The sequence below is a fragment of the Alosa pseudoharengus genome, unplaced genomic scaffold, assembly GCF_046254945.1.
Source record: "Alosa pseudoharengus isolate Yale_2024_CS ecotype anadromous, Long Island Sound unplaced genomic scaffold, YU_APseudo_1.1 YU_APseudo_1.1_scf_11, whole genome shotgun sequence".
NCBI lineage: Eukaryota > Metazoa > Chordata > Actinopteri > Clupeiformes > Clupeidae > Alosa > Alosa pseudoharengus.
The window spans coordinates 25,023,172-25,045,403 of record NW_027468576.1 but is presented as its reverse complement, the minus strand read 5'-3'; the positions used below and the strand labels follow the sequence as shown (position 1 = coordinate 25,045,403).

General features: G+C 49.5%; 1 protein-coding gene across 10 annotated transcripts in view; it reads right to left on the bottom strand.

The window, feature by feature from the left end:
* Window positions 1–889: 889 nt before the first annotated feature.
* herc2 (HECT and RLD domain containing E3 ubiquitin protein ligase 2) overlaps window positions 890–22,232 on the bottom strand; it is an 86,994-nt gene continuing 65,651 nt past the window's right edge. For all 10 annotated transcript variants that reach the window (XM_076278563.1, XM_076278569.1, XM_076278568.1 and 7 more), the window contains 16 exons: window positions 15,611–15,809; window positions 14,828–15,042; window positions 13,723–13,900; window positions 12,797–12,958; window positions 12,196–12,287; window positions 11,883–12,022; window positions 11,509–11,696; window positions 11,013–11,210; window positions 9,191–9,274; window positions 7,575–7,716; window positions 6,990–7,184; window positions 6,418–6,530; window positions 4,335–4,525; window positions 3,092–3,197; window positions 2,440–2,652; window positions 890–2,005 (listed from right to left, as the gene is read on the bottom strand). In XM_076278563.1, coding sequence (XP_076134678.1) covers window positions 1,733–2,005; window positions 2,440–2,652; window positions 3,092–3,197; window positions 4,335–4,525; window positions 6,418–6,530; window positions 6,990–7,184; window positions 7,575–7,716; window positions 9,191–9,274; window positions 11,013–11,210; window positions 11,509–11,696; window positions 11,883–12,022; window positions 12,196–12,287; window positions 12,797–12,958; window positions 13,723–13,900; window positions 14,828–15,042; window positions 15,611–15,809 — 2,689 coding nt within the window. In that variant the 3' untranslated portion in view covers window positions 890–1,732. The remainder of the gene's footprint in view (window positions 2,006–2,439; window positions 2,653–3,091; window positions 3,198–4,334; window positions 4,526–6,417; window positions 6,531–6,989; window positions 7,185–7,574; window positions 7,717–9,190; window positions 9,275–11,012; window positions 11,211–11,508; window positions 11,697–11,882; window positions 12,023–12,195; window positions 12,288–12,796; window positions 12,959–13,722; window positions 13,901–14,827; window positions 15,043–15,610; window positions 15,810–22,232) is intronic.

Genomic DNA, 22,232 nt, shown 5'->3' with positions numbered 1-22,232 from the left:
GATCGCCCAACATACATGGCCATACGTGACTGTAATCCGTCCAGCAGAAGGAATGGTGATCATGTGAGATCGTGCACATTTTTTTAATGTCAAAGTTGGGTGCCGAGAGGGGCAAGCGCACGAGGGATCAGATCAGGTTGAACTTTGACCAGCCCGTTACGTTTAAAACCACCATGTAACCATGGACCAAGCACCATGTAAACATGGAAGAATGTGGTCTGGGACCCAAAGCATGTGGACCAACTCAGCCGAGACAACAGGATCTTTAAGCGGCATGGAGGGGCCTCACACAACGTATATCTGTGTCACCTCTGGGCACGTGAGGGTGGAGTGAGAGCAAGTGAGAGAGAGAGAGGGGGGAGAGACTAAGCACGAGTGCTGTACTTTAGACGCCATACAGGAGACTGGAACAGGGCGGGGTGAGGAGCATCGCTGGGGGGAACTTGCGGGCAGAGCCATGGAGGCAATTACGAGGGATTTCATTAATCCCAGAGCACTAACGACACACAGGAATGCAGCCCATTGGCCACAGCACTGAGTGTGGGACTCCCACCATTAAGCAGCCTTAGTGACATGATATCCAACGACATTTGAGCACTTTTATCAGCAAAGCTAAAGCTGGGTTTTTTTTTTTGTTGCTCCAAGAGCATGATCTGATGGCCGCGCAGAGAACCAGACCCGGGACTCTGCAATGTGCCTTTGACTCAATTTTCTTTCCCTCAGATTTGATATGAGGATTTTGATGTCTCAAATTCCTCTACATCAACAGTCACTCTTAATCCACTTCAAGAGAAGTCCACTTTGTGAATCAGATTATATGAAAGCGGCAATTACGAGGCCAAAAAGAAAAAGAAATGCTCTTCAATGAGGTTCAGGGGGGGAACAAAGATGATTTTTTGGTTTAAATTTATTAACAGAAATGTATTTATTAACATTTATTATTACATGTGATTTAGACGCTTAATGAACGCATGGCACAATCATATTATATACATTCCATAAGGATGACAGTGCATACACCCTTGTCGTAGAGGGAGAGACAGGAGACAGTGATGGACAACCTAAAAACCAAGCCGAGGCCGAGTAGCCAATGGGCTCTGATTAAGTCGACTGAGAAACATCGACACCTTCATATTTCTTAAAAAAAGTTCTTACAAAGAAACACTGCTATTGCAAAAAAATAAAACAAAACAAAATATAATCGTAAACAAAAAGAAAACAATACTATTTCTTTTGTTGCACATTATGGTCAAAATACAACAGAACACACACACAGTGCTTGGCCACGAGACGCGGCCTGTTGTTTGAATGACTTTAGCACGGTCATGAACGTAAAAACACCCAAAAACATGTACTGCCCAGTCCTCTCCCTTCTCTCATCTTTCACACACCTAAATGAAGAACAAGATCTATAGGCTTGTGTTTTTTTTTCTTTTCTTTTGTTTCTTATTTGCTTTCTCTTCCTCTCTCCAGCTTATGGTGCTTTAAAAGCTAATTGCACATTAAAATTATACATGTCTTATCTCTCTTCACATAGGAGTGGTGGTAGTGTGTACGGTACGAATGTGTATGTATTATTAATAGGTGAGGAAAAGAAAGAAGAGAAATGTCCATGAGTTTCTTTTACTTCCTTTTCTGTTTGTTCATTTGTTTGTGTTTTTTTTATTATCATTATTATTTTCGCATGGCAGATTCTTGATATGACCAAAACCCTGGGGTCGAAGGTCACATTTCAGTGGCCAGTCAGGTAGTCCTGGGTGGAGTCCGAGGCAAAGGAGTCGGCGTCCTCGTTGTCTGAGTCCTCGCTGCTGTCGTCGGCCGCCGGCTCGCCGGTCAAGGCGATGCGGGCGTAGTCGTCCGTGTCGATGGACTTGCAGAAGTGAATGGCGTATTTGAGCTTCTCCTCCAGCACCTGCTTGCAGGAGTAGCGCGGCAGCTTGAGCAAGAAGAAGCAGGTGTACGACTCCGGCAGGAAGTGGTCAGGAGGGTTGTACTTGTCCAGGACCTGAACAGAAAAAGCAAAGTCATACTTCCACACATTCAAAACTGCTCTCCTTATGGTGGCCTAAGAGAGGCTAAGCAGAGCCTAGAAGAACAAAGGCACAAAGAGTGACATGAAACTGTCATGAAAGTGTCATAAACTTTATTATAAACAAGCCATAAACGTTTATGGCATAAGGCTTCTGTTTTTGTCATTCGGTTTTTGTCATGACAAGATAGGGTTAGGTTTAGGGTTAGGGTTAGGGTTCATGTGTCATGACAGTGTCATGTCACTCTTATGTAGATACCGTCAAGTAAAGTGCTATCCAACATTGTATGAGCTTATAGGTTATCAGCCATTCAGGGCTGTGTTTCACAAATAAATAGTAGAACAAATACAAATGAAAAATCTTGATCAATCATGACATAAATAACAGGTTTATTTTTCCGACCACACACCTGCACAACGAAGTCTCGTCCGCGGAAGTCAGCGATGGTCCTGGGGAGACGTGTTCGGCCCCAGACAAAGCGCAGGAAGAGCGAGCGCTCCGTGTTGGAGAAGGACTCCATAACCTCCCAGAACCACTGGATGAGCGGCGCCGTCGGCTCCACGCCCTTGTAGGTGGCCACCGACTTGAGCAGGTGCAGCGGAATATCTGGGCTACCACACACCTGTGGACAGAGGGATGGAGGGGGAGAAAACAAAAGAACAAAGAGTCAGAGAAAGGTAGTGAAAGAGTGACAAAAAACACAATATCAAAGAACAAGAGACAAGCTTGGTCAGTGATCAGAGACGACAAGCTTGGTCAGTGATTTGCTTCAGCGTATTTAATAGCCAAGAGGTAGATGTAAACTGCATCTGAACTCTTCAAACTCTCCGTGAGATCCATAAAAGAGTGTCTGACGGTGACAGCTCGACAGCACGGCATGGAGTTTAAAAGTTCAGCGAATCCACCAAATTACAATCTGGACATGTTGAGCGGGAGTCGCAGATGGTCATCACTCGTGGGGGCTCTGAAAAGGCTAGCAGAGGGCTCTGAAGTGCCTATTTCTGAGTGTGTGGAGGAGTGTGAGGAGTGTGTGTGTGTGGGGGGGGGGGGGGGGGGCTCACCATGGTCTCGAGCTCGTAGCCGGTGAAGAGGGAGAGGAGGGGCACAGGGACCACGCGGGCCATGCCCTCCCTCACGGCCGCCACCTGCTCATCAAACTCATGGAGCCTGCAGGGGAAACACACACAGGGGCACGACAGTCAGAGACAGACACACACACAAACACACAAGGCCATCAGAGACACAAACACACACACAGATACACGTTCAAAAGGTGTGACAGTCTAGGTAGCACAAATAAATCACACATACAACCAAAGTGATGTTGGCACACAAATGATCACATTCACACACAGAAGCTGTCTCTAACGACAGACATAAAACCATGCATCCTCTTTATACAAAAATAGCAGTTCTCTCACACACACACACACACACACACACACACACACACACACACACACACACACACACACACACACACACACACACACACACACACTGTTTACTGACACTTTCACTCTTGTAAAAACACAGAACCCTTCAACACAGATACGCACACACTCAATCACTGACAGAGTGACTGACAGTACACACAGACATAAAGACAGACACGGTCACAGAACCTCTCTTCCACATCCAGCTCCTGAAATGAAATGAATAGATCGCACCGAAAAAAACACCCTCAATCTCCACAGACCCTCAATGCTCAGCCCTGAACATGCTGTGTGTTAAACAGCAGCCGTAATGACCCTCAGAGGCTAATAATAACCCAGGAGCTCACTTTCAGCCACTCTACACTACTCCAGTCCCATGCACTCCACTCCCAGATAGGCACCAAACATCAGTGCACACACACACACACACACACACACACACACACACACACACACACACACACACACACACACACACACACACACACACACACACACACACACACACACACACACACACACACACACACACACACACACACACACACACACACACACACACACACACACACACACACACACACACACACACACACACGGAGCTCATGAATGTCCTCTCATCTGTCTTACAGTCGGGACTAGCCAGTGGTTATGTGTGTGTGCATATGTATGTCTTTACCTGTAGTTTATGGTAAGGAGAACATAAGCTGTGTGTGCGTGTGTGTGTGCGTGTGGAAAGGAGCACCTAATCTAAAGTCTACTATTGATTGTAGCTTGGGATAAAAGGGTCACTGTGTGTATGTGTGTGTGTGTGTGTGTGTGTGTGTGTGTGTGTGTGTGTGTGTGTGTGTTTGCGCGAGCGCCTCACCTGTAGTTGATTGCGAGGCGCACATACTCAGCGCGGTTCTCCAGGCTGATGTGCGAGTGCTTGGAGCTGAGCTGCACCTCCTGACCGCAGGCGTTGGGTACAGTGAAGGGCAGAGGCATGGCCTCAAACTCCTCCGCCGACGCCTCGTTGTCCCGGATGTACATCAGTCCCGGGATGAAGTCCTTATCCACCTGTGGGACGGGAGAGAGGGAGCCACTTGAGAGTGAGGAGAACACATATGCACACACATACAGTAGGATGGCTGGAAACCCACACTTAACCATGTCAAATCTGGGCTCTGTGTTGGTGTGTGTGTGTGTGTGTGTGTGTGTGTGTGTGTGTGTGTGTACATAGATATAGGCTAGAAGTAATTTTAGTTTCCAAATTCCCATGCTTTTTAATCTTTGTATCCTTAAGGTTCTACGAGACAGCAATTGTTTTACTAGAGAGGGAGAGTGCTTTGCAAGGGAGTGTTTCTGGTCAAATTTGGTTCGCCCACTATGACGGTAACATATCATCAAAGAACCCATTTGAATTTGTGTGTGTGTGTGTGTGTGTGTGTGTGTGTGTGTGTGTGTGTGTGTGTGTGTGCGCGCATGTGTGTATAAGTTATTTTAGGCCCAAGTTTCCAAATTCCCACGCTTTTTAATTGTTGTATCCTTGAGGTTCTACAAGAACGCAACTGTATTAATAGAGGGTGAGAGTGTTACCAGTGAGTGTTTCTGGTAAAATTTGGTTTTCCCAGTATGACGCTCACATATCATCAAAGAACCCATTTGAATGTGTGTGTGTGTGTGCGCGCTTGTGAGAGAGACTGAAAGAAAGCCCTGCTGCTCTCCCTCGGTAGTGTCTTGTGCTCGCTCCACTTCCTCAGTAACCTTTCTGATGACTTTGGGCGAGAGCGGGAGAACAACAGGCACTCTGTAAGCAGCAGACATCCTCCACCGTTAACCTCCGTCACAGCACACGTTTGAGCAACTCATGATTGGAGCGTGAACGCAGGAGTGTAGCTAAGCCAGGGTCAGACAGGCGACAGGCAACACACACACACACACACACACACACACACACACACACACACACACACACACACACACACACACACACACACACACACACACACACACACACACACACATTTTAAACCATTAAAACAACTAATGTATTTTAGCATCAAGCCTTTATCAGGGAGCAAAATGGGAGATTTACCCTGATATAATACGGTCATCTCTTTGTATAAAGAATTTAGAGCGATAGCTGTGATGGACGCTATTCACTCACAGTAGCAGAAACTAATTTATATCTGAATTTAAGAGTCAATCTACAGAGGGAACTGGGCTGAGATTATAAACATAACTGCCTCATGTTACAGTCTCCTCCTTAAAGCTACTTAAAAAGTACTACAAAGAAAAGGTCAGGTCACTGGACGTGACCTATAGAGGGGCGTGCAGCCACGGGACGATGTAAAGTATGCTATGTGTAGTATGTCTATAGGATTTTATATAAGAGATCACCCGACTTGGATAGTTACATAATCCTAAACTACAAAGACTCTTAATTCCCTTTTCTCCAGAAAGAAGAAGAAATGTATTTCTGAGAGAAGGCAAAAACCTACATCTTAGCCTGGCCCCTAATCCTTATCCAGGAATGGAAGAGTGTGGAATTTCTCTTTATGTAAAATAAATTGTATAATGGCATTTGAATGGCTTGGGATACCAACTAGTGCTTGGTTGTACAGCACTTTAACACACTCCCTGGAGTTCATATTTGTTCAAGCCCTACAGGGAACCTGTTCCTAGGACTGATGGCCAGAGCCAGATGTACGGAAACATTAGCGTCTGTTTCAGATGTTAATTCCTCAATAAGAGCTTCTTAAAACATGGCTTGGAATGTTACAGACCCCGCACGTGATTGAAGGGGTGCGGCATGGCAAGTTGTGCTCTTAATCTACATATATATATATGCATTCATGGACAGGTCGAGGGAGAGTGGGACAATGGGCCGGCGTAATCCATCCAGACTGGTTTTATATGTGTTTAGAGGTCCATCCAGACTGGTTTTATATGTGTTTAGAGGTCCTTACCTCACTGAGGTCAGCGATGGTCAGGTTCATCCCAGCCAGCTGCTTCCAGACGGGCTCAGCCAGGTACAGACTGAGAGGACTGCCTGTGCGGATGGCAATCCCAAGCAACACACCTGCGAGACACGCACACACACACAGTAAATCAAATATATACGGTACTTAATTTAAAACAGGTGTTCCTGCTAGAGCAAGGTGCCAGCCCAAACTGAAAGTATTGGAGATTCCTTGGGAGTGAAGATCTTAAATATCTAAATCAAACAAATGTCATGTAGAGTAAAACCCTTTGCATTTTGGATGGTAAGTATATGTGTGTGTAAATGCGCACAACTCTGCAGACAAAGTGCTCAAGTGCTCTACAAAACAGTTAACCTTGTAGCGCCCATCATCTTCCAGCGTGTGTGTGAGTGTGAGTGTGAGTGTGAGTGTGTGTGTGTGTGTGTGTGTGTGTGTGTGTGTGTGTGTGTGTGTGTGTGTGTGTGTGTGTGTGTGTGTGTGTGTGTGTGTGTGTGTGTGTGTGTGTGTGTGAGTGTGAGTGTGTGTGTGTGTGTGTGTGTGTGTGCTCCTCAGCTCACCAAGGAAGCGGAACATGTTCATGTGCAAGGGGGACTTGGCAACGGGGTTGAGCAGGAAGCAGTCGCGGTTGGCACCGGACTCGTCCCGACCGTTGGGCGTGACGATGAGCAGGGGCGTCAGGCCGTTCTGCAGTTCCTCACACATCTCCGCGATGGACTCACTGTAGCCGCCACCGCAGTCGTCCACAGACTCACCTACACACACACACACATACACACACACACACACACAGTGCCGACGGTTACAATCACAGGCATAGTAGATAACATTACAGCCAATTTAGCCTGTGTTTGGCTAGCGCTAGGGCTGTTGCTTGGCAGTGGTCTGTATTAGCTATGCAATCAAAACAGTGAAGCATGTAGGAGCAGTGTTTGTTCATCTTAGATGCCAAATCAAGCAGTCTTTGAACGCAAGAGAGCGGGGCAAGCTTAAATTTGGGTAATAGGAAGATCATAAGGACAGGGTGGGCCATTTATCTGGCACAGAGGGGGGGTCATACTGATTGTAGCCATTACGTGTAATGATGCCAATCACTTTGAGTGGCACCCATGGTGCCAGTGATGGGGGTGGAGAGAGAGACCCACCTACGAACTTGACCTTCCAGACGCGATGTGGCAGCAGCAGGCTGTCGGGGCTGAAGGAGCTCATCTTAGCGCACATCTGACCAAACACGGACTTGGTGCCGTCTGGACCCGCCAGACCGCCTTTACTGCGAGAGCGCTTCACCTGAGAGGGGGGGGAGAGAGAGAGAGTGTGGGGGAGAGAGGGAGGGAAGGAGGAGAGAGAATGAGGGATAGATAGAGGAAGAGTGGGAGGGAGTATGAGAGAGAGAGGGAGGAAAGAGAGAAGGGAGAGAATGAGTGAGAGAGGAAGAGAGGGAGGGAGTACGAGGGAGAGAAAGAAATTGCAGATAGGATGGAGGAAATAATGGAGAAAGGGAGGTGGGGGGGTGAAGCGAGAGAGTGAAAGGCAGAGAAGGGAGAGTGTTAAAAGGATAGACAGAAAAAAAAATCAAAGAGAGAGAAAAAGCGAGAAAGACGGGGGAGGAAGAGGAAGTGAAAATGAGAGGCAGAGATTGAGAGAGTGGTAGAGGAGAGAGAAAGGAGGGAGGGAGGGAAAGAGAGAGAGAGGGAGGGAGGGAGAGGAAGGGAGAGAGAGAGAGAGAGAGAGAGAACATGAGACTGAGAAAGACACAACAAATACAGACAAGAGTGTACGGTTCTGGTTTCACATTCCCCATCATATGCCACTGGGTACAGCGTGTATGTAGAGCCAATGAGTGGGAGCACTCAGCCATGATGGCACACTCACAAAGAGAAGATACACATCCAGCCATCCATCCATCCATCCACACACACACACAACCACACACACGCACACACACACACACACACACACATAACCACACACACACACACACACTCTTCCCCCGCTCCGTTCCTCCAGGGCCCCACAGCTGGCCTGAGAACAGATGCGTCTCTGGGGGGTGGGGGGTCTGAGGATTAGCGGGACCCCCTGCTAGCCGCCCGCTGCAGCGCAGCGCAGCAGAGGAGTGAGACGCTCATCCACACCGACGTGGCGTGGAAGAAAGCAGACGCGCTGCAGACAGACACTCAGGCCCCCTCGGCTACGGTACGGCCAAGCCAGACATACAGACACACAGATGCGGAGAGACAGAGAAAGAAAAGAGAGAGAGAGAGAGAGAGAGAGAGAGAGAGAGAGAGAGAGAGAGAGAGAGAGAGAGAGAGTCTGGTGGATGAGTGCTGTGGCTATCAGATGAGACACAGGCAATCTGGCATCTGCTTCCACGTGCTCTCAAAATAACAATGAGCAGTGGAGCCTCAGCCTCAGGCGCAACACACACACACACACACACACACACACACACACACACACACACACACAGCCTACTATTACAGTCTTCAAGAGCGCTCCATTTGTGTCTGTGTGTGCTTTTGTGTGTGTATGTTTGCTCATGTGTGTGCAGGATGTGAGCAAGCATATTTGTTTGTGAGTGTTGTGTGTGTCAGTGAATTTTCATATGCGAGTAGACATATCTGTAAATCATATATTGAATATGTTATTTCACATTATTGTTATTTCTACTGTGTTCTAGTGTGTTCGTTGAGAGTGTGTGAATGTGTGTGTGTGTGTGTGTGTGTGTGTGTGTGTGTGTGTGTGTGTGTGTGTATATATCTACCTGTATCCTGTTGAGCTCCACCACTGGCCCATGTTGTCGGTCTCGTACCATGGTTGCCTGCACCACCTTCCGGAAGGCGGCCTCCTACGACACAGAGACACAGACAGAGAGATGTTAACAGAGGACAACAGACTGGGAGGTCAGAGAACCCTATCCAGACCAGGGGGGTCAAGGTAGTTTAGTGTGTTCCGCTCAGGGTGTAAGAGTATGTCTGCTAGGGCTGCACGATATTAAGAAAACATGCGATATGCGATAACATTATTGAGTACTGCGATAACGACATAACTTAATATTTAAATATACTGCTCAAAAAAATTAAGGGAACACTGTTTTTCACTGTGTTTTCCACAATTGTTCAAAAACACATTTTTTGAAACCTTCCACCTTTTCTCCATTCTCAAACTACATTCACAGAATGTCTGACAGTTCTTGCAAAATAAAACACTCGCCTCAAAAGTTTTACTTGTGCTCAGAACCAAACAGTGTCAGAGTACCGATCCAGTATATGATTGAAGTGTTCCCTTAATTTTTTTGAGCAGTATATTTAATGTTTTTCTCCATTCTGCTTGCTGCTAGCATAGACTGTAGGGTTGGGGGGGGGGGGGGTGGATAAATGTATAATTACAGAAATAAATGTATAATTTTCTACATAAACTATTAACTATTAAAATATTATGTAGCCTAGGCTATTTGGCCTGATGAAAGTGGACAGCTAAGAGACCTACTGACTAGGCTATCGAAGTTGTGTGGAAGATCTGCTCCAAGAAAATCTTCGTAAAAGACGGATAGACAGCCAATCTGAACACTTGTGCACCAACCAGCGGAATATTCCACATTGCCAGCCTTCGATGGGCCTAGCAAAAAAGCTACTTAAGCTATATCGCGGCGGTCATCTCAGTCTGTAACCTTATGCGCTGCGCATCCCATGTTATTAGGCTACCGGCATGCCGACTACGAGGGCAGCGGAAAGTGAAAGTAATTGGGCTGCAATCGCACAGTCCAGGCTAAGAAGTAGGCTAAACAACTTTTACAAACGAATCCTGATTACCTCTCTGCTGCTGTCTGGGGCTTTTGCTACATGCAAATCATGAAATACAAGCCTTACAGTGAAAGACAGATATCTTCTGATATAATGATAACGAAAGAAATTGTTTATTTTAACACAAAATTGTTTATTTTAACACAGTGGAGAAGGAAGCATTTGACGCTGTGTTTGTAACACGGCATCCTTCATAAAACCAAAATATTCCCATATAACAGACGTGCTTTTCCTTTTAGTCACCAATTCCTCTTCACCCAAGAGTAGCCTACCTCTCTCGACTCACTATCTTCAGCCATCACGACTTAGCTCCCGCCTCAACACCTAAAACACCACACACCTAAACTGGTAGGGGACGGGCTTCTAGGGCAGCATGACAGCATCGGTTTGGTTACATATGTTGACATTGAGAATGTGAATACACCATAGACTGTATTGAATGCGCACGGCACAGAAAATGTATCGAAATTTATCGAAAATTAAGTAATCTTTGCGGTATGTCCATCGCAAGCGTTGATATCACGATAACGATAGATTTTAGATATATCGTGCAGCCCTAATGTCTGCCTGTGTGTGTGTGTGTGTGTGTGTGTGTGTGTAAGAGAGTCTGAGTCTGCGGAAGGGTCTATGAGTGTGTGTCTGCATGTGTGTGTGCATGCGTGAAAAGTGAGAGAAAAGTGTGCATGTCTCTCTGAAGAGGTATGTGTATGTGTGTGTGTGTGTGTGTGTGTGTGTGTGTGTGTGTGTGTGTGTGTGTGTGTGTGTGTGTGTGTGAGTCCTGACCTTGCCCTGTGAGATGAGGATACCCCTGAGCGTGTCGAAGCCAACTGAGGGCCCGTGTATGGTCTGTCCGAGCCGTCCCTCCAGGTCGAACATGGGGATGCAGGGGCAGAAGAGCTCAGAGATGTGGTGTAGCAGTAGCAGGCGGTTACGCAGCGCCATGATGGGGATCTCCTGCAGGTGGTTGTACTCCATGGGGATCTGTACACACACACACACAGAAACAGAAATAAATTAACAAACAAACAAACAAATAAATAAATAAATACATACATAAGAACACAGAAACAGACACAAACACACACACATGCAATGAATTTGACTAAAGGGATTTATCCATGCATCACTGAAATGCTCTCTTCTTGACCCCTAGTCTGGGCCTTAACTTTGCAGGTAGTTTTGTCTGTATACGACTGGCTTTACCTGTGCAGGTAGTCTCATTGTTAAATGACTGGCTTTACCTGTGCAGGTAGCCTCATCGTTAAATGACTGGCCTTACCTGTGCAGGTAGTTTGCCGGCGTTGGTGGGTTTGCTGGTGGACCAGGCCAGAGTGTGGGCAGAGCCACAGGCTACCCTGTTGATCTTCTTGCCCTGCAGCGCAGCGACCAGCCGCGGCCTCTGGATGGCGTTGGTGGTGCCGTCACCCAGCTGACCCTCATCATTGTCCCCCCATGTGTACACCTCTCCTGGACAGACACAAACCGCAACCTCATCACATCACTCTCAAGTTCTGCTATATAAATAAATATATATATATATATAAAACTATATATAAAACTTGGCCAATGGAATGTTTAAATGCAGCAGAAGGCAAGAGGAGCCTTGAGTCGGTTGAGGTTTCATTTTGGGTGAGGAGCTCTGAAAGGTCTTACCGTCCTCAGTGCAACAGACGCAGTGGAGGGAGCCGGTTGCTATGGCGATGACCTTTCTGCCCTGCAAGCCCTGGACCTGTCGCGGTCGCCGGACGTGATCGTCTGAGCCGTGGCCCAGCCTGTGGTAGTCGCCTTTTCCCCTGTAGACACAAACACACACAGACACACAGACAGACAGACAAACACACACAGACAGACACACACACACAGCAAGAGATCAGGGCGAGCTGCCAAAGACAGATGTAGCAGCTGCAGAAAGGGAAAACTCAGAGGGGGTGGCATGTCGGGGGGTCGAGGTGAGGTGAGCACTCACCAGGTGTAGACGGCTCCAGATTTGGTCAGAGCCACGGAGAACTGAGAGCCACATTCCACCTTCGTCACTCCAAGTCCTGTCAGAGAGTCAATCTGAGAGAGAGAGAGAGAGAGAGAGAGAGAGAGAGAGAGAGATTGACACATAGAATAAATGCAAGAGAGAGGGAGAGATAAACAGACAAAGACAGAGTGAGAACAACAGAGAGAGAGAGAGAGAGAGAGAGATTGACACATAGAATAAATGCAAGAGAGAGGGAGAGATAAACAGACAAAGACAGAGTGAGAACAACAGAGAGAGAGAGAGAGAGAGAGAACATGACAAATGGCCAAGGGGAGAATGGTAGTGATGAAAGAGGGATGACAGAGAGAAAAAAGAGAAGGGGCACATAAGGCCCTTTCCACATAATAAAAAGAGAACAGCAAGATGAAAGATCGGGAGAGCATTAATGAGGCAATAAGAAGAAAAGATGAAGAGGAGAGGAGAGGACACTTGATCTTCCCTGACCTGACAGACAGACTGCCCTTTCCATCCTCACAGATGAGAAGAGACACACACACACACACACACACACACACACACACACACAGACAGATTCCCTTACCTTCATGGGCACCTTGCAGCCGTCGCTGCCCCCCCGACCCAGTTTGCCGTAGTCCCCGTCTCCCCAGGACCACACCATGTCATCGTCGGTCAGGCACAGCGTCTGGGCATCCCCACTGCCACAAGCCACGTCAATCACCCGGTGGCCCTGCAGCGCATCCACCTACACACACACACACACACAGGCAGACAGATGGACAGACACGAAAAAAACACACATGCGATAAATATCTACATATTTAATAGTCCAACAAGCTGACTACAAAAACACACACTGATACTAATGCTGTGGTGTCAAAGCTGACCTACATATCTCCCTAAGTTCTCTGCTGAGACTACTGATCTACAAAGGAGTTTTGTTTGTGTGTATGTGTGTGTGTGTGTGTGTGTGTGTGTGTGTGTGTGTGTGTATGCAGGTGTCAGTGTGTGTCTATGCATGTGCCATTGTGTCTATGTGAGAGTGTGAGTCTGTGTGTGTGTGTGTGTGTGTGTGTGTGTGTGTGTGTGTGAGCCGGTGTCTATGTGAGAGTGGGAGTCTGTGTGTGTGTCTGTGTCTGTGAGTCAAGGTCCCTGTTCTTCCACTTCCCAGAGGCAGTTGAAGTGAAAAGGCCATGGCACAGGCAGCAAATGCCACAACCTCCTCCCTGCTAACAAGGCTACAGGGACTAAGTGAAGACACCTGCACTCTCTCACACACACAGACAAGAAGTGCATATAAGTCTAGCCTACCCATATAAGTTCAGTGTGTGTGTGTGTGTGTGTGTGTGTGTGTGTGTGTGTGTGTGTGTGTGTGTGTGTGTGTGTGTGTGCTTTCTCATACATACATGATCAACAATGACAAAAAGGACAAGCAAGGAGAAATGCGATGCCTTCTCACATACACCCACCCCACCCCACCCTCCGTCCCACACACACACACACACACACCAGTTTGGGTTTGAGCTGGTCCTCGCTGTCTCCGTGGCCCAGGCGTCCATAGCGGCCCTTGCCCCAGGTGTAGAGCTCTCCGCTGGCCGTGATGCAGGCGCTGTGGGCCCCTCCAGCCGCGATGTCCACCACCTCCACCCCACGCAGAGACTCAATCACACGCGGACGGTCACATGGACTACAAGAGAGAGAGAATGGGAGGAGGAGGAGAGAGACAAAGAGGGAGAGAGAGAGAGAATGGGAGGGGGGAGAGAGAAAGAAAATGGGAGGGAGAGAGAGAGAGAGACAAAGATGTAAGGGATGAGTATATTGGGTATAAGGGAGTTAAAGGAGAAAAGAAGGAAAAAGGGAGATGTAAGGTGAACGCGACGGAGAAATAATTTTCTCATCACACCCCTTTCTTCATTCATGGCCAGAAAAAATTATTTGCAAATCACATCCACTTGAACAGTACCGGCAAGGGTGCCACCTGCAGGCTACCAGAGGTATTGCAACATCCAGTCAACGTATACAGTACATGCAAACCCGATAAGAATATCCCAGTGGGCTTATTCAGTCTATGACACCCACGCAAATGCCAATGCATTTAGCCACGCAAGGAGGGTTTGCCGCAAGTTCCATGTGTTTCCATTGGGGGCGGATCATCTGCATAGCTTGCATTGACTACGATAAGGCACTTCTAAACATGTGAGTCTTACATTGTCAAACATTAACTTGCCTTTTGTGCTCATCTCAGGAACACCATATGACAATGAACACCCGGCTGTTATAGCCTATAATAATGTGTGTGACATTCATCATCGTCAGTAACCACAAGTTGGTGTGCCTTGGCATTTTGGTTTGACCTTTGGTGTGCCTTAAGCTCCAGAAAGGTTGAGAACCTCTGGCCTAATTTATCTTGTTCCGTTTCCTTGTCAGATCCTTGGCACTACCACCCAGATGACCATGTAAGCGTCCTGCTCTTAGGTAAGAACTGCCCCCTCTGTCTACCCCAGAGTAATTAATTGGTCGTTTGCCCACCCAGATGACCATGTAAACGTCCTGCTCTTAGGTAAGAACTGCCCCCTCTGTCTACCCCAGAGTAATTAATTGGTCGTTTGCCCACCTCCTGTTGCCGTGGCCTAGCTTGCCGTCCTCGGCCTCGCCCCAGGAGTACACCTCTCCCTCAGAGGAGAGCGCCAGGCAGTGCTTGCCGCCGGAGTTGACGGCCACCTTGCGGATGAAGACGTGCTGGATGGACTCCAGCAGGGTGGGCGTGGAGACCGACTCGGTGCCCCCGATGCCCAGGCGACCGCCCGCACCGTAGCCCGTGGCGTAGAGCTGAGGGGGAACACGTGGAGGGGTTCATCAGGATGGGGGGGGAGACTTAACAAACAACTCACATGCAGCACACACACACACTCACACAAGTGCATAGACATACACACACACACACACACAAGTGCACAGACATACACACACTTTTACATATGCACAAATACTATATACTCCTAGTCATGAAGTCAGAATGTCAGCCTTTACAGTCTGTCAGATTAGAAGCATCTTCATTATAATTGTAAAACTATCAGTCTGCAGAGCAACCTGTTGCATAAGGGGACACGAGTTATGAAAGAGATTTGACATTGTCACAAATACCCACACACACACACACACACACACACACACACACACTTCCTCACAGTGCGCTGACAGGCAGAAACAATGTCGCCTTCCTACAGGTATCTAAAGTCAGTAGTGTGTCCTCATGCAAAATATGCACTAGCACATCAAAAGTTTCCTCTTCAATGATAAATGACGTGCCATGCGCACATATATTCATATTCATACACGTGTACGTTCCCTCTCTCTGTATCTCTGTGCGTTGTGCCAATGTTATCTCTCTGCCCACCTTGCCGTCGGCGGTGACGGCGAACAGGGTCTGCTCGCCCCCGATGAGCTGCACGGGCCGCAGGGTGGCCAGCGCCTCAGTGGGCGTGGGCACCTTCACCTTGGCCCCCTCGATGCCCCCCAGCTGCCCCCGGTGGTTGTGGCCCCAGCCATAGATGGTGCCACTGCCGCCTGCTGACAATGTCCAGTCGTCCGGGCGCCTGTGGTGAAGGACAGCATGTGGTCGTGATATAGCAAACACAGGATGTGGAGGGGAACTAGAGGATATGACATACACTCTCTAGCCTGGATTCAGCCACAGCTACTGTACCCTCAACTAGTCAAAAGTAGCAGGACTCTCCGTTAGACTTTGGCAGTTTCACAGCACCAGAGCAGGTAGAGGACAAGCTAGATAGATAGATACTTTATTGATCCCCAAGGGGAGCTGTAGCCTATTTGAGTACAATGCACAGCCTTCAGTGAGGCATTTCTTCAAACAATCTTTAAATGTCATCATGAGTATTTTAGTCAAAGTTGTTCAACTTTTACTGACATTCATACCTAGCTATCTGCTACACCAGAGTGAATAAAGTAAAACTGTAGGAGACTTATACACTCTTCAAACAAATGTGTTGTCCCTATCTGGACAAAGAGATGTGTCAAAAAACAACACAAGTTATGTTTTTTTCAACGCAAGTTGTGTTATTTTCAGCACATTTTGTATAGCTAATAAAATAAGGAAACAACACAAACTGTGTTGTCCCTATCTGGACACAGATATGTGTTAAAAATAACGCAAGCTGTGTTGTTTTCAACACATTCGTTTTAAGAGTGTATAGGGGTGTCACGATTCTCCAAATCCTCGATTCGATGCAATTTTCGATTCTATTTAGTTTCTCCTGACCGCCAGAGGCGGTGCTTTCAGCACATGGATATTCATCACACGAACGTGCAGGTCGAGTATTAGTAACAACAAAGTCACCTGTGACCTGGGTGACGTCATCGATGTGCGCCAGCACAAAAGAGAGGTCGACCCAGGAAGTGACCTCTTGAATCTTCTCGCGATTGACGCAGGATTGCAGTTGTTGGACTAACACGCTGAAGTTTCGCTACCCACAGAGGTTGGAGCTGTGACAAACTGGTTCACCCTCTTAGAGACTACGTTAGTCTACATTATAATTCTTCAAACCGGTAAAGCCATTCGTTGATACCTTGCTTCGCGTCTGAGTGGCCTCGCTCGGGGAGCGTTGAGTTCTGCGAGGCGGTGTTTCTCGCCGCGGACTCGCGGGCGGAGGTTTTCAATGGCTAGCTCTCCGGTTCAATTAAGGTAAGTTATACGTTTATTACGACTTGTTGGTGATTTGTTTCGCTGCAGTCAACGGGTGTCGCCGACGGTGTTTCTCGCCGTAGACATTGTTTTCTTTTCTCAGTTGCCTGTTACAGGCGAGTCGTGGCAAAGTGCGCCATTTAAATTAAGTTGTGTGTATATATGTTTGGCAGCGTGATATTCGCTCCAGTGAAGGGACAAAGCCAACATAATTTATATATTGTTTAAGTTAAACATCTTTGCAGAGATTGTTATTGTTTACAGCTGTCAGAGCCAGGGTGCACTCGCCGGTGGCTACAGCTTTATCTATTGATCAGCCTGGTGTTCTCCCGCCTAGCTACATAGGGCACTTTGCTGGACATGCACTCGTCCTGTGCCGGCTGTCGGGCCCCCCTCGAGCCAGAGGATGGCCACACAGTATGCCCCTCTTGCCTGGGGGTTGAACACCTGAGGCAAGGGCTGACTGAAGAGGCATGCATGAATTGCATTTGCCTCAGTGTGGCAGCGCGGTCAGCTAGGCTAGCCCAGGTGGATCAGCAGCCCGGTACTTCCCAGGGCAGTGGGGGGCAAGAGGTGGCGCCAGCCATGAGACCTGGCAAGCGCCAACACGGGGCTTCACACACAGCCTCTAGAGGTAAGAAGCAGAAGGCCGACTTAGCTTCTAAGGTGGAGAAGATGGCTGAGGAGTTTGAGCAGATCAAGACTCTGCTCACCACCTTACGACCACCGGTGTTGAGTGCGAAGGGCAGCAGTGTTCTCGCTGAAACCCCTTTAGCCTGGCAGGATGAGCTATCTCCGCCGTCAATGTCACCGGCGGTCAGGGCCCAGGGCCAGGACGAGCTTTCTATCAGGGCTTCAGAGAGCTTAGAGTTGGGTGAACCTGAGCCGCACGAATCTGCCTCTCGTGACTCTCAGACCAGCTCCCACGCCGCCAGAGTACAGGGGCAGTGTCAGAGGCTGGTCAACCTTCGATTCAGCCAGCTTTGAAGGCAGCGTTAGCCCGCTTGGGACTGGATGCAGCGCCAGCCGCCGTGCCTAGGCAGAATGCCTTTTTTAGGGGCTCCACGCCCCGTATATTGAAGAGCTGCAGAGGTGCTGGGCAGACCCTAGACGGCTTTCCCATCTCCCCAGGGACTGCAGGGCGCTAGCGACCATGTAGGGCGCACACGCCTATGGTCTGCAGAGCATGCCGAACATAGAGCCATCAATGGCAGCCCTGGTTCTGTCTCCCAATGAGGCTCTTAGACCCGATGCCCGTTGCCCCCGGGCACAGTGCCGTGTCACGGATTACTTGATTGTCAGGAGCTATGACACGGCAGCACGTATGGGACGCATTGGTAATTCGATGTCCCACCTGATGCTGGCCCTCGCCCAGACGTCACAGGGGGCGGACGAGACATCGTCTCAGGAGCTGAGTGACGCGTCACTCCAGGCCCTCGCCTACATGACCAGAGAACTTGGTAGGCTAATGGCATATTTAACCCTCGCCCGCCGCCAAATATGGCTAGCCCAGTCTCCGCTAGCAGAGCCTGACAGAAGGGTACTTCGCTCTCTCCCTGTCCTCCCTGGGGAGTTGTTTGGTCAGGCCGCACAGCAGGTCCTTGATAGGAGTGCACAGGTAGTACAGGCAAGACAGCAGTTTGCCAGTCTCCGTCGGGTGAGCCAGCCCAGGCACAGGCCTCCAACCTCAAGGGGGCCGGCGCCGGCGCTTGCACAATGGCCAGCTGCCCGCCAGGAGCCACAGCGGATGTATGACTTTCGTCGCTCCACCACCTCCCGCACTCGCGGCCCTGCACAGGACACCAGAGCCGATGCACATCGCCCCTCTAGAGACCAGAGGGGGCGGGCGGGCAGACGGTGACAGCTTCACACCGGCGGTCGGCACTTTTTCCAGCCAGTAGCTCGAACGCTGGAAACAATAACATCAGACCCCTGGGTGCTGGCAACCCTGTCAGGGGGCTACAGCATCCAATTTCGACGCCGACCGCCAAGCTTCAGAGGGGTTCAGAGTTCAGTCGGTTTGCCTTCGAGGGACGGGCGTACCAGTTCTACGTCCTACCTTTTGGCATTGCGCTGGCGCCTCGTGTGTTCACTAGGTGTATAGCAGCGGCGTTGGGTCCATTGCAGGCACAGGGAATACGTATTCTGCCCTACCTCGACGATTGGCTGACCTGCTCCCAGTCAGGGGCTCAGGCCCACATAGATGCCGCTGCAGTGGTCGCGCATATCTCAGCGCTAGGGCTCAGGGTCAACCACCAGAAGAGCTCTTTGGTGCCCAGTCAGGAGACCGTGTTCTTAGGCATAGAGTTAGATTCACGGACAATGAGGGCAACCCCCTCCCAGAGGAGGGTTCGCAATATCCGCCAGCTGATTGGCCGCTTCAGAGAGAGCAGGTCACTGACTCTGAGAACATTCCAACAGTTGGTTGGCATGCTCACTGCTGCCTCATCCCTGGTCCCACTGGGCCTTTTCTCGCTTCGGCCACTTCAAAGGTGGCTGAACAACCTCCACCTTCATCCGGCGCAGCATGGGCACAGGCTAGTGAAGGTCATGCCCAGCTGCAGACGGCTCCTCTGCCCATGGAGGAGGAGGGGGTACCTGACGCAGGGGGTTCCCTTAGGCTCTATCCCATCCCGAAGGGAGGTCATCGCCACGGATGCTTCCCAGGAAGGGTGGGGTGCAGTCTGGCAGTGCCGTACAGTCAGAGGCTGCTGGAGTCCGCTGCAGCTGCACATAAATGTGCTAGAACTACAGGCGGTGTTGCTCGGCCTAAGACACTTCCTCCCAGACGTGGCTGGCAGACACGTACTGGTGAGGACAGACAATACAACAGTTGTGTACTACGTCAACCATCAGGGAGGCACAAGGTCTCTGCAGTGCTTGGGAGTAGCCCATCAGCTCTTGCTGTGGGCCCATCAACACCTTTTGAGTCTGCGGGCTATGTATCTGCCAGGCACTGCCAACAGAGCCGCAGATCTCTTGTCCCGTCAGAACCCCGACCGAGGGGAATGGAGGCTCCACCCTGCGGTAGTACAGACCATCTGGGAGCGTTATGGCGGGGCGGAGGTGGACCTCTTCGCCTGTCAGGAGTCGACACACTGCCCCCTCTGGTTCAGCCTCTCCGGCCCGAGTCCCTTGGCCCGAGGCAACGGCTGTATGCATTCCCCCCTCTGCCGTTAATCCTGCCCACCCTGCACAGGATTACAGTGGAACACCACGAGCTGCTCCTGATCGCCCCTCGGTGGCCAGGGAGAGTTTGGTTTCCCAAGTTGCTGCAGCTGCTCAACGGAGAACCCTGGGGCCTTCCAGTGAGGAAGGACCTGCTGTCACAGCTGGGTGGTCAGATCTGGCACCCGGATCCAGCTCGGCTGCAACTCTGGGTTTGGCCACTGAAGGACCGGACCCTCTGCTAGGGCTCTGTGAACCAGCAGTGGTCAGCACCATTAATAGCTCTCGGGCACCCTCCACCAATGCCCTCTACGCAAGCAGGTGGAGAATTTTTTCTGAATGGTGCCAAGCGCAGGGACAGGGGCCGACAGGCAGTTCCTTCAGTCACTTTTCGACAGGAGACTTACGCCTTCTACCATCAAGGTGTATACGGCTGCCATCTCGGCGCGGCATAGCAGAATTGAGGGGAGGACGGTAGGGTCCCATGCCTTGGTGGCCCGTTTCCTGAAGGGCGCTCTCCGGTTGAGACCCCCCCAACGGAGCCAGGTGCCCTCTTGGGATCTCCCTCTGGTGTTGCAGGCTCTCTGCAGAGCACCATTCGAACCTTTGAGGACAGCAGACATCAGCTGGCTCTCCTTGAAGACAGCCTTTCTCCTCGCCATAGCGTCAGCAAGGCGAGTCGGGGAGCTGCATGCACTTTCAGTCAGCGGGGATTGCCTGCAGTGGCATCCTGGAGGCAGTGGGGTCACTCTATGGCCGAATCCCTCCTTCCTTCCGAAGACCCTCTCTTCCACATTTGTCAACCAGCCTCTTAGCCTGGCAGCTTTCGAGACAGCTCCGGATGGAGGGTCAGACTTGAGTGCAGAGCTTTTATGTCCAGTGCGCGCCCTCAGGAGGTAAATCACAAGTACAGAGGGATTCCGCCAGTGTGATGCCCTGTTTGTCTGCCATACAGGGCCAAGGAGGGGTCAGGCACTCTCCAAGCAGAGACTGTCTAGGTGGATAGTGGACGCCATTCTGCATGCCTACAGGCAGAGTGACTCCCCAGTCCCTCAGCTGGTCCGGGCACACTCCACAAGGAGTGTAGCAACCTCGTGGGCTTCGCTGAGGGGCGTGCCCCTTTCTGATATATGCAGAGCAGCCTCCTGGGCATCAGGCTGCACTTTCACAAGGTTCTACAGGGTCAATGTTGTCCCCCATAACCCTCGGTTAACAACAGTGCTCCCAAGCTCGTCACAGCATCTCTAGAGATGGGTAGGCACTCCTCATGACTTTGTTGGTACTAGTCATCCATGTGCTGAAAGCACCGCCTCTGGCGGTCAGGAGAAACGAAATAGAACGAGGGTTATGCATATAACCACGGTTCTATGAGTTTCGGATGACCGCCAGAGCTTGGCCGTCACTCGGAGGGAACACGAGAAGATTGCCATGAGGTCACTTCCTGGGTCGACCTCTCTTTTGTGCTGGCGCACATCGATGACGTCACCCAGGTCACAGGTGACTTTGTTGTTACTAATACTCGACCTGCACGTTCGTGTGATGAATATCCATGTGCTGAAAGCACCGCCTCTGGCGGTCATCCGAAACTCATAGAACCGTGGTTATATGCATAACCCTCGTTTTAAAGTCACGATTCGATTCGATTTTCGATCTTTTTTTCAACATTACTATTAATGCATTCCTTATATGTTATTTACTCTTTTTGGCCTTTTCCTTATCTGTTTCGGGGGGCTTTTATTTTGAAACCGCTTTTTATTTTGAAACCGTTCCAACCGTGAGGTTGTAATGTAAACAGAACCAACATTAGGCTAAAACAGAGACGTGAACATAGTGAAATGAAACAACACAGAATTATAATTTGATCGTTTCAGCACACTTCGAAGAGACCCAAGGTTAGTTATCATGGATACTTATCAATGTGCATTTTAAGCCTTAAAGTAACTTTGGACTGTAACTAGATCATCTTTTCACTTGCTAAGTTGAGTAGGGTAAGTTAGTTTTAATTGACGTGAATGAACGAGTACTTCCACACCGGTGATTTCAAAGTAGCAAGAGGGGCTTTGATTTCGGTAGGTTGATGTGTATATTTTAACTGGCTGCAGCCTAAAATTAGAGGAGTGTTGATGCTGCAGTTCAGCACGTGCGTTTG